At 41.1% G+C, this 12,306-nt stretch overlaps 2 protein-coding genes and 1 pseudogene across 3 annotated transcripts in view; 2 read left to right on the forward strand and 1 right to left on the reverse strand.

Moving 5' to 3' along the window:
- Positions 1-22: 22 nt before the first annotated feature.
- Positions 23-3,290, forward strand: CCDC121 (coiled-coil domain containing 121). The gene is made up of 2 exons (XM_029936327.1): positions 23-585; positions 1,045-3,290. The coding sequence occupies exons 1-2, from the start codon at positions 44-46 to the stop codon at positions 2,006-2,008; spliced, it is 1,506 nt and encodes a 501-aa protein (XP_029792187.1). The 5' UTR covers positions 23-43; the 3' UTR covers positions 2,009-3,290.
- Positions 3,291-4,846: 1,556 nt separating this feature from the next.
- Positions 4,847-4,944, forward strand: LOC115290995 (annotated as a pseudogene).
- Positions 4,945-6,482: 1,538 nt separating this feature from the next.
- ZNF512 (zinc finger protein 512) overlaps positions 6,483-12,306 on the reverse strand; it is a 32,202-nt gene continuing 26,378 nt past the window's right edge. For both annotated transcript variants that reach the window (XM_029938058.1, XM_029938056.1), the window contains exons 13-14: positions 11,578-11,676; positions 6,483-8,489 (exon numbers count right to left, since the gene is read on the reverse strand). In XM_029938058.1, the coding sequence (XP_029793918.1) occupies positions 8,181-8,489; positions 11,578-11,676 (408 nt within the window). In that variant the 3' untranslated portion in view covers positions 6,483-8,180. The remainder of the gene's footprint in view (positions 8,490-11,577; positions 11,677-12,306) is intronic.

A 12,306-nucleotide genomic window follows, 5' to 3' on the forward strand; every position in this document is an offset into this window, starting at 1 on the left:
TGACATAGAGCGTAGAAACCTAACAGCGCGAAAGGCGAAGGCGATGGTGTCGGCCGGGCGTGTGCAATTCCCTGACTCTGAACTAGGCTGGGAACCAACTTGGGCCAGTAGCGGGGACACGAGGGAGTTGGAGGATGGCTGGAGGTGGCCAAAAAAAGAGGCACCCTCCGTTGTAGGGAAGGACTTGGGAAGCGCAGGGGTCTGGTTCCCAACGCGAACCGGGATGACGTCCCCACGGCGGTGTCCCCAAAGTTTGGAAATGAAGAAAGTGCGTTTTTCTTTAGCCCCCCAAGAAGCGGGGAACAGAGCCGCCAGGGAACCGGCAGCTAAGGCTTATTCGGCAGCCCGCAAGGTTCAGCGGATCCAGGCTGTACCTGCCAGGGCTGCGGTGGGGTGCGACCCGCGGAGTTGCTGGGCACCGCCAAAACCCAAGGAGCATAGAACGGAGAAACTGGGAAAACCGTCCACGGGGAGACGCCGTTTCTGCGTGGCGCAGGACCCCGGCTCTAGCGCTCTCTTTTTGGAAGGGAGCCAGTGTGAACAATACAAGGGCCTTGGAGATGAACCCTTGGATTTCCAGAGCAAGTAGGTACTGAAGGGCGCTTCCCTCGACGGAAGTGTCCATGAAGCCGATAAGGTGATGGGAAAGCCTGGAAACTTGTTACCTCCGACCACCCCAAATATGCCCGTGGCCCTTTGTAGTTGCTGTAGTGTTCAAGTGACTCCCAAAATTGGGCTTCACACCCACGCTCTGCCACTTGCTGGCTTTTTAAGTCGTAGCCACGTCATTTAAATTATCTTAACCGGTTTTCTCTTTAAAATGGAGGTAATACCACACAGCATTGTAGTGACTGTCTACTTAAATTGTAAACTACACTCATTTACCTTTACCATTAACTGTATACCTCGTGCTGTGCATAGTGTTAGGAACATAATAGGTACTCGAGTAGTTTCTTGTATGAATTCAAGTACAATTTTGCATTTTGTGTTTCCTAAATTTCATTAAGAATTGATAGGGGAATGTCTCACTTGTTCTTCCTTCAGGTTTGCCAAGGACTCTGAGAGTTCCACTGAACACTATCTCAGTTTACTAAATGAAATGTTCGAGACACAGTGGCTAACAAAGTCAAAGAACAGGTTTAAACAAAAGGCAATGAGGGAGCTGAGGGAGCTGAACAACCAAGTAAAACAAACTAAAATGAGGCAAGAATCACTAATGCAGGAAACTAAGCAGCTATACAATGAAAAGTTACTTGTCCAGACTGAAAACCAATTCTTTCTGGACTACCTAAACAACAAAATTGAGGAGTATAGAAGGCAGCCTGAAGAGCTATGGAACCAGTATTTACAAAAAAAGGAGGAACTTGAACAAAGGAGACAAGAATTAGCCTCCAAATATGCAAAACAAACCTCAGTGTATAAAGAGGAGCTCTTGCAAAAGGAAAACATCCAATTCAATTTAAAGCAGCAGTTGCAGGCACTGAGGGATGTTTCACTAGTAAAGGAGAAACAAGAGAGAAAAATACAGATATTACAGAAAAAGGAAGCCCTAGCTGAGATCGATGCAAAGAAATGGAAATTACGGATCCAGTTGGCCCAGGAAAAAGCATTACTGGAGAAACAACTGAGTGAGTCAGACCCGAAGCAGTTGGGAAAAAGACAAAGACAGGAGTTAGAAAGGAGGATCAAGCCCTTGCAGGCGGAAGCAAGGCAGCGTACTTTTGAATTCTACTGTGCAGTCAGGGGAGAGAACCAGCAGATAAAGAAGGAATTAGAGCAGCAAGCCCAGCAGTTCCAGAAGTTGCATGCTACTAAGAACCGGCTCATAAATCAGAAGCAGCAGCTGCAGCAGGAACAGTGGTATGTGGAGTCGTTAGCCCGGGGCAGGAAGCGACTGCAGGGAAGGCATAGCCCGGGCCCAGGACAGGGAGCTCCAGAGATCACAGTGACACCTCTCCCGAGTACCAAATCAAGTATCAATCCAAAGCACTTCCCAAAACGACACTGATTATATAAGGACTGGAGCAAGGGTTCTCATGTGCTATATGAACGCGGTTCATAAGGCTCTGGGATCTCAGACTGCTATAGTAAACATCCATCGTGATGTGTCAGTGTGAAAGATTAGGTGCTTTTTTTCCCAGCAATACTGCTAGATATTTTCCTTCAGTTGATCTTGTTGATAAACAAGATGTTCCTCAAATCTCCAGATAACCTAATACCATTTCCTCAACACCTGTACTTCAAACTAGCTCAAGAAAACCACCTTGAGGAAATGAAGACATTTGTGTGATATATTTCATCTGGCTAAACTAGATTTCTTTATATAAAAAACACCTTTAAGAATAGCATTTTGGATTTTTATATAGTGCCTTCTGCTCTGTGAACAACCAGTTATCCTCATGCCTCTTGACCAGCTCCACACAAAGTATTTTTTTAAGCTCTTTTTCAAGTTCACACGAGTGGCCAGGCACTTCCTTCTCTAGTTTGTCAAGAGTGAAAAAGCAATCTAACTAAACTGCAAGGTGGATAAGAGCTAGGAAGGAAAAAAAAAAAGCACTGGGCAGAAGGACCTTTTGTCTGATGCTCTACCTCTCAACTGAGGAAATTGAGAAGGGAAGAGCAGAAGGGATGAATATTCTGTCAATGGCTACTTTTGACAATCTTTTCTGTAAAGAAATACCTCTAGCATTAATGAGGTGACTGAATGCCTATGCTTGTTTAAGGAAAATATATCTTAAAAAGTGTTAAATATTATTTAGACTTTTTAAAGAGTCTTGTGCCATCCATTTCCCTAACATTCTAAATTCTAAGATAACAAGATCATTTAACGTTAATGTATTAAGTACTTCAGTTTTAGGTCACTTACATTTTCTTACAGTGCACTTGATAGTACATGAAATGCCTTTTGTAATTAATATGTGCCTTATATTTATGTCTATTTAGAAGAACTGGAAATAAGATTTTTAATTAGTACAGATGTTTAGTTTTTAAAAATTTTTTGCACTAAAAATATAATAATTGTTTGCACTTATGACATATTGATGATTAGACTATTTATTTGAATGCTAAATCCTAGTACAGGAATATAATCCCATATTTTAACATCACTCCTCTATGGGGAAATATAATCCAACTTTGTTTTCCAGAAATTGTCAGTGATAAGAAATTACAAAATAATTTTCATGAATTGGATTAAAATTTTTCTCCCTCAATGCCCTTTACTTCTATCTTTAACAATTTTGTTAAATGTGTATTTTTGTCATTGAAAATAAAATATGTATTCTAATGTGTCTGTTGATTTTTAAAATTTTTCCAGTGTAATGTATTTTCTATGCCATCGTTCCTCTCTCTTATTACTGCTTCTGCAAGTCTTATTCTTACCAGTGTGCCCATGAGAAAACTACAGTTTCAATGCAGAGGAGTAAAATTTTAGATAGTATGCAGGTTCCTTAACCTGAACACTTAAGTTCTTGAGCTGAAAATACAGAAAGACTGAACTTGAAAAACATGGTAACCAAGACAAACTTGAAGCCCTATTCTCTGTGGACACAAAAAAGCATAGGAAAATACATACTAAGGCTGATAAGGAGTTGGAAAGTAGGAGTGATCTAGAATCTTATTTTGCTGTTAATTTCCCTCCTGCCTTTACTGTTCCGATTATCTAATTGGGAAGTGGATAACTTCCATCTCCTATGTTTATTTTTAATTTCTATGATCATCCCAGATAATGGATCTGGTGTATTGTTTTATAGCTGCCCCTTTCAGAGTGAGGCCTCAAGGCCTTGAAGACTTTTGAGAGTGAATCATCTGATAAAAGTATTTTGAAATCCATACCTACAAGTGAGCAGTAGGTTGGCCAGGTACTATCCCAATCTTTTTGTCTGCTTTGCTTTGCTTTGAAGAAAATTAAGCAGGGTGATGTTACAGAAGGTGCATTTAGATGGAAAAGCCCTCCAAGGGGAAATCTGGGTTAAGACCTAAACGATACAGTGAAGTCTACTGGACAAAAACCAGGGAAGAAGCCATTTCAGGCAATGGGAACAGTGAATGCAAAGGGCCCAAAATAGGAATGAGCTTAATAGGTTCCAGGAACAGAAAAAGGAGTGTGGCTCAGGTGTAGTCGGGGAGATGGTCAGAGAACTTAGGTGGAGGGAAGGGAGAGGCAGCTAAGGGTTAGCAGTGGGAACAGTAGGCCTTGTGGGACAAGGAAAGGGGAGGCTTGAATTCTAAGTGCACTGGGAAATTATCAGGCTTTCAGCCAATGAATGAGATCTCATTTACAATTTAAAAAACTCACTACAGGTGTTCTGGGAAGTGTATCCAAGCAGTAAAAATCAGAAGGAAACAATTAGGAAGCTGTTCCTTAGTCTAGGCGAGAGGTGATGATGATTTGAACTGGGGTGGTTGAAATAGAAAATGAACAGGAGACACAGGTAAGAGCAAACTAAAGGGGAGAAGAAAATTAAAGGTTAAGAATGAAGCACAAGTGGGGTGCCTGGGTGGCTCAGTCTGTAAGCATCTGACTCCTGATTTCGGCTCAGGTCATGAACTCAGTCTGGGATCTGTGCTGGGTGTGGGGCGTGGTTAGGATTCTCTCTCTCCCTCTCCCTGCCCCTCCCCCACACACTTGTGCTTCCTCTCTCTCTCTCTCTCTCTCAAACATTAAAAAAAAAGAATGAAGCAAAAGTAAAATTTCTAAAGTGATCCCTTTTAAGAAGGAGGTGAGCAGTAATTTGAGAGAACTTTTGAAATGAAGTCTTTCCCAAAAAATACATGAAGTATTTCAGACACACAATACAGAAAAATACAACTGATTATCCATCCACCTTAAGAAGTAAGACCTTGGATCCTTTTGTAGTTCATAAGCGTGATGATTGGGTGTTCACGCCATTGTGTGACATGTGCCACCCTTAAACCTTGTTACGACACATTACCCCTCTGACGTGGGAAAAAAAAAAAGACCTTATAAATTCACTTGTAATCCCTCTGAATCCCAGAAGCACTGTCCTAAATTCAGTGTTTATCATTTCTGTGCATGTTCTCATGCTATGTATATATTAATATACATTAAACTATAAATGTATACTAAATATATATTATATAACAAATACATATATCCATAAACAATATAGAATATTGTTTTTCCATGTTTTTAAAAAATTTTTTATGTTTATTATTGAGACAGAGAGCATGAGTGGGGGAGGGGCAGAGACACACACACAGAATCCGAAGCAGGCTCCAGGCTCTGAGCTGTCGGCATAGAGCCCGACACGGGGCTCGAACCCACAAATGTGAAATCACAACCTGAGCCAAAGTCGGCCACTTAACCAACTAAGCCACCCAGGCGCCCCTGTTTTTACATGTTTTTAAACCTTATATAAATGGTACCCTTGATGTATTCTGTAATCTGCTTTTCCAGACATTATCTTTAGGATTTATTCATGATACAAGCCCTAGTTAATTTTATAGTTATATAGTATTCCACTGTATTTACCTCTTCTGATGATACACAATTAGATTATGTATTAGAGTAGGCTGATAAGGAGACCCAAGAGTGTATAATGTCTCAAATAACAGATTTTTTTTTCCTCTTTAACAGTCTCAGATGTTCCTGGCTAGCAATTAGTCCCTTTTGGGGTGATTCAGGGCATCAACCATTTCCCATTTTGTGCTCTACCACCCCCTAAAGCCATTTTATTATCTGCATATGGCCCAATGAAGGAAAATGAAAGCAAAGGGGTGCCCTTACTTTCTCACAACCTCTACTCTGGAGGTGTCACACATCACTTCTACTCACATTCTACTGGAGACAAGTGAGTTGGCTGCCCCTTCACTACAGGGGCAGGGGACTGGAGGGCTGGGAACAGAACCTAGCCATGTGGCCTCTAATCTGAGAAGCCTGTAAGGCGAGAGCAGATTTTGGCAGACAGCTGGTAGACTCTGCTACATGTAATACCACAGTATCATTCTTGGTACATCTGGGCAAGAGGGTTTTCTCTGTGTATACCAGGAGTAAAACTGTGGAGTCTTAAGGGCATATTTTCAGCTTCACTAGATACTGCCAAATTGTTTCCAAGCAATTGTACCAATTTACATTCCAAACCGTGCATGAGAGTTCACCCATAACCTGGCCATATCTGATATTGTCAAATTTGTTATTCTAATGAATTTTGTCTAAAAAATTTGAAAACTCAATAGTATGATTAGGACAGTCCTTCTGAGACCTGGCCCCAGGAAGAAAACATTTTTAAAGTGCTTGCAAGGGCCCTGGATGAGACTGGCCAAGTTTCCTGTATTAAGTCACTTTAATCTCAAACAAATTTACTCATTAACCAGCAGACTTCAGGAGCTAAAGAACTACCAAGACACCGCATTTGACCTTATTTCAAACCCACTCCCATGTCCAGCCATTTTCTTACCCCCAAACACCGTGTCAGCAAGAAGTCAAATAGCAGGTTGGAGTCAATGAACTGGAAACATCATTCTAACTGACAGTCATTTATTTCTTTTGTCATTGCCCAACATTCCCCAAGTCTTACTCACCAGAAATTATTAATATAGCTTCTTCATTTCCCCTCCCTGACAATCCTCATCTACTGAAAGGGTTTTAAGGGTGCAACTGCCAATGGAAATGTAGAGTGGACATACCATGTCCTTCACTTGTTTTACAACTGTCTGTTCTGGCAGTATCCAAATCTGGTTTCAATGCTCCCTTGTTTCAAAGTGGTCTTCACAAAAGCCCACATTTTAAAGCTATGTGGAGCAGCACAGAATACAGAGTTAAAGAGTAGTAACAGCCTTTCAGAATTTGAAAAGGTAGTATTTATCCATATCAGGGTTAAGGGTCCTTGCTTTTTATGTGGCATATGCCACAAAAATTGGCAAGAATATATAAGACCAATATTTACGGAAAAGGGGAAAAGAATCTGGAAACACAACAACAGAGCTGCTCTAAACAATGTTCGAGAGAAAGCCAGCCTCAAAGAGAAGTAGCCCACTAGACATTAGCAGGTAGGCATGAGGTACAGAAAAGGAATTTTTCGTTCCAACTCCGGATAAATATCTACATCTGGTGACAAAGTCTCAAGATACAAAGAGGATAGAACTCCACATATAAAAGAGGATAGAGGACAATATTCTCAGAAAATTCCAAGAGACATAGGTTGGCTAAAGGGAGGAATAAAGACAGCACGGCATAGACTAACAGGTAAGGTCAAGTCCAGGGAGAAGGAATGTTTACCCTGGCTACCAATCTTAGTGGCATCACCAGGAACACTAGGATTCTGTGTCAAAACATCAAGTGTAATGTGGTATTTCTCAATCCTTAAAACTGGGGGAGAAAACAAGCTTTAGGAGGGCACTGATCATAGCAACCATTGAGGCCTCAAGCCCCGGGAAAGATGAGGCAGTATTTATTGCTTCTTCTACTTCCTCCTTTCCATTTTAATGTCTGCAACATTTTACTGACTGGGCTGCTTTTCATGCCTGTAGGTCTACTTAGTCACTGCTACTTGGGATAAACAAAACATTTCCCAGTAAAACCAGAGTAGCGAGGTTCTAGCTTTTTCACCCTACATCCATTTTCTTACTTTCAACCCTAAAACCATATTGAGAGAACAAACAGCCTCCATAAAATCTGCTTCCCAAGGAGACAGGATAAGCTTATTACGTGAGTGACGACAGTTCTAGCTTCTAGGATTGTTATATCACAAATACAAAATGATAAATCAGTATGGTTTAAAAAAATTAATTTGGAATTGCTTTATAAGCGAGATGATGGAATGACTACTAAATCAATGGAGATTCATTGAACATTCTATAGCCCAGGAAGGAAAAGGACAACCAAACAGGTTTCTCAGTTTTGTACAGGGCAAGAGGAGCCCACAGTTGGCCTTAAGAGGGAGCTCTTTGGGCAAGATAAGAGAAAAACAAGAGGACTCCAATGAGAAATAGCAGGAAAACCTACCAAAAAGGGGGTGGGCGGGGTGGGTCAAAGTGAATAAATAGGAAGAGCAGTGAAATTTACACAGGAGGAAGGAGCTGAGAAAGGCACCGCCTCGCACAAACAGCTGAGAGAGTGCTCTCCTCCCCACTCAGCCCCCGGGACTCAGTCCTCCCAGCACAGGCCCCCGTGACAACGGCATCACGTCCGCTCTCCCAGGAGCTTTTACACTGCCTGCCTACTTCCTTCCTCGTTTATGATTAGTCTTTGGGGCCTTTACTTTCTGGAACTGTGCTGGCACTGGCTCCTGCTCCGGCTCCTTACAGGAGGTCGACACTAGCAACTCCTCGTTACTCCTCCTCTGATCCTTCCCTACTCTAAGACTCAGGTCTGCCTCAGGAAGCTCGATGCCACTCTGCTGCAGCCTTCGCAGAGACCTTCGGCTCCTGTGCTGCTGCCTCCGCTTCTCTTCCTCTTGCTGCCGCTGCTTTATCTTCATTAGCTTTTCGAAGCTTTTGGTTGTGGTCGGGTTTACAACGAACCAGTCCTACAGAGGCAAACGGAAAATGGAAAAATCATCCGGTCAATACACAGTAGAGAACATAAAGAATGGGTGTGGGAAGAATCTCTAAAAGGCATGGTTAGGGCAGAACACAGTAAGGAGGAAAGAGATAGGAAACCATAGCTTAGAATACTGTACTTGAAACTGGAGAAATTCACCACGAGCAGTCGTTATAAGCATTTACTGAGTAAGACATCATTTGGGGCACGTTAATAAGTGATCCACGAAGTCGGACCGCCTAGCCATCATCCCACTCATCTAGCTCCTTTGTAAAACTCTCAAGAGATATAAAGCCTTGGGATATAGGAGATATTTACTTCATGGTAATATTTGCAGCCAGACTGCCTGGGTGCAAATCCCAACTCTGTTTCTGTCTCTGTGACCATGGGGAAATTACTTAGCTTCTCTAAGACTCAGTTTAAAAAATTAAGAGTTAAGGAACATGAAATCTAATTATGAAATATTCTTGCACAAATGAAAGAAAGAGAGAAAGAAAAAGAAAGAATGAATGAACAAATGAACAAAAGAAAAAGAAAGAAAAAAGAGAGACAGACTTCAGTCTTAATCAAGTGATCTGATCAGGTCTAACAACCAATTTATAGGAAATATTCTGCTAGAGGTCCACTACCACAGGAATGTAATCAGCAAACTCCAAAATGTGCATAAACATATGTGAAAATAACCCTGTTTCTTCAACAAATAAGTCTGGGGTGGGGAGAGAGGAAGGGGAAACTTCTAGACCTACATCGTCCAATGAGATAGTCAGTAGCCACATGTGGCTAATAAGCTCTTGAAAAATGACTAATCCAAATTGAGATATGCTTTCAATAAATATGTAACAATACACATTAAATTTCAAAGACTTAGTATGAAAAAATATAAAGTATCTCAATAATTTTTTACCAACTCTGTGTTCAAAAGATAATATTTTAGATATACTGGATTAAATAAAATAATCAACATTAAAATCACCTGTTTTTCTTATACTTTCAGAATGTGGTTACCAGACAACATTAAATCCCATACATGGCTCACACCCCGTTTCTACTGGACAGCGCTCTAGATTAAAACATACAGTACATGGACCTTTTTGTTCCTTTTTTGCTCCTGATTTCAACAAGTCAACTCTGAAAAAAAATTATGAGGCAATCAGGGAAATTTAAATAATTTAAATAATAACTAGAGATATAATGATATTCAGGAATCACTGATAATTTTTTTTAGGTATAATGATGGTTATGGTCATGTATTTTTAAAAGTCTCTATATTTTAGACACAACGAAAGAAGCAGTGAGAGTTGACATGGTATGTGAAATTTGTTCAAAATAAGCCTTTAAGGGATACCTGGGTGGCACAGTCAGTTAAGCACCTGACAACTGATTTTGGCTCAGGTCATGATCTCAAGGATGGTAGGATCAAGCGTCAGGCTCTGTGCTGACAGCATGGAGCCTGCTTGGGTTTCTCTCTCTCCCACTCTCTCTGCCCCTCCCCTGCTTGTGTGCACATGCATGCACAGAGTCTCTCAAAATAAATAAACTAAAAAAATAAATAAATCTTTAAGGAACAAGAGAAGTAGGTGTGGTTATAAATGAAAACAAGATTGGCCATAAACTTGTTGGCCAATCTGTTAAAGCTATACATATCTGTTAAAGCTATTCATTATGCCGTTCTGTCCATTTTCATGTATTTGAAAATTCCTGTTTTAAAAACAAGTAGCATAAGAACATGTGAGGCAGAAAGGGAGGCACAAAATAAAAGTGTTTTGCCACCACACAGAATTCATAAACACAGGCACAACTCATTAAACAAATGCATGGGGAACAAGCCCCAAACTAAGTGAAATTTGTTGGTTCCAACTTTTTAAGAAGAAACTGGGGACAGGTTAACTACATAAAGACCAGATTTTGTCAGGAGTTAATTATCTTTTTTTTAATGTTTATTTATTTTTGAGAGCGTGAGCAAGCATATACGCAGGGGAGGGGTAGAGAGAGAGAAGGAGACACAGAATCTGAAGCAGGCTCCAGGCTCTGAGCTGTCAGTGCAGAGCCCGATGTGGGGGCTCAAACTCACAAACCATGAGATCATGACCCAAGCCAAAGTTGGAAGCTCAACCAACTGAGCTACCCAGGTGCCCCTAAACTTTAAAACATTTTTATACAGAATTATTTTTTATTTTTTAAAAAAATTTTTAATTTTTTTTTAATTTTTGAGACAGAGAGAGACAGATCATGAGAGGGGGAGGGGCAGAGAGAGAGAGGGAGACACAGAATCCGAAGCAGGCTCCAGGCTCTGAGCTGTCAGCACAGAGCCCAACACGGGGCTCAAACCCACGAATGTGAGATCATGACCTGAGCCAAAGTTGGAGGCTTAACCAACGGAGCCACCCAGGGGCCCCCAGAATTTATTTTTTAATTTTCAAAATGTACAAACCTTCAGAAAAGTTGTAATAGTTCAATGAACCCTAAATGTACCATTGTTAACCTCTCTTCCCTCTTTCTTCCTTCTTCCATTTGCAACTTATTTTCAGACATATTTCATCCCGAAAAACTACAGCACACATCTGCCTAAGAACAAGGGCATTCCCCTGCAAAACCAGAATACAATTACATTGACTCATTACGATTATTTAATAGAGTTGTATTCCAATGACTCTGGCTGTCTCACAAATGTCCTTCACAGTTGTTTCTTTGCAGTATTTTAAACAACCTTAAAAACAGGTTGATCAAAAACATTAATTTGAATACTAGAACACAGAAGTATAGGTTACTGGGAAACAAGATTCCAAAGGTGTAAACTCAGCCTAGTGCCAACAGGCCTGATTTAACTAAATTTAAAAGAAACAGAAGAGCTCAGAGATGCTCAGACTTACAGTGACTGCAAATGCTTTCATAGAAAATACAATTATGCATCTACTTTTACAAAGTGTTTTAACTCCAGTGGCTCCGGTAACCACTTCCAAGGTAATTTCCTGGGCAGTCCTAGCCCGTAACAACACACAAACTCCACCCTTCTGGAGGCACACATATGGGTTCCACAGGATTACAAAAACCTCATGGGAGGGCAGGGACCTCACCTCAGCATGGACAGAGTTGATGTGATACTTGACACCACTCTCTGACACAAATTCTTTCTGACACAGAAGACACTTGTATTTTCCAGCCACAAAGGTGCCCTGTTTTCAAGAGAGAAAGAAAAGGGAATTACTGGTAAATTCAGGAACACATGCCTGGGTCATGTGTGGGGACTGTTAGAGATGAAAAGAGGGGACTTTACTCCAGCAAAGGTAAGAAGGAAGAAAAACCAATACGGCAATACATTTGGGAAAACCAGATTTAGGCAAACTATCACCACTAGAAATCTATCCTAATATAATTCTATACATAATACCCCTACCCCCTCGACACGACCTCCAGTACTCCTACTTCATCTTCCCTTGTTTCTGTCACTTCACTTCCACATTCTCTTGGTTCCTCTTCCCAAATGATCAAATACCTGAAGTTCACCAAAGTCACCAATGTATAATTCTTCCCACTATAATCCACTGCTCCAAAGAGGGCCTTGGAAGTCCAGAATTAGAGGTGTATCGTCCATCACGCCTGGTTTAAGGACTCAGAAACTAAGATCATGATGACAAACTCCTAGGCGTTCATGAACAGATCTGGTTTGGATGCCTACGCTCCCTTGCTGCCCCGAACTGAGCTTTCTCTCCCTTCCTGAACCTCTGAGCGTCCACGGTGCTCATTTTGTGTGAGGAGGTATTTCTGAATGGAATTAAAAAGCGGCAGCAGTCCCCATGCCTGTG

This window comes from Suricata suricatta, chromosome 4, assembly GCF_006229205.1.
Source record: "Suricata suricatta isolate VVHF042 chromosome 4, meerkat_22Aug2017_6uvM2_HiC, whole genome shotgun sequence".
NCBI classification, from domain to species: domain Eukaryota; kingdom Metazoa; phylum Chordata; class Mammalia; order Carnivora; family Herpestidae; genus Suricata; species Suricata suricatta.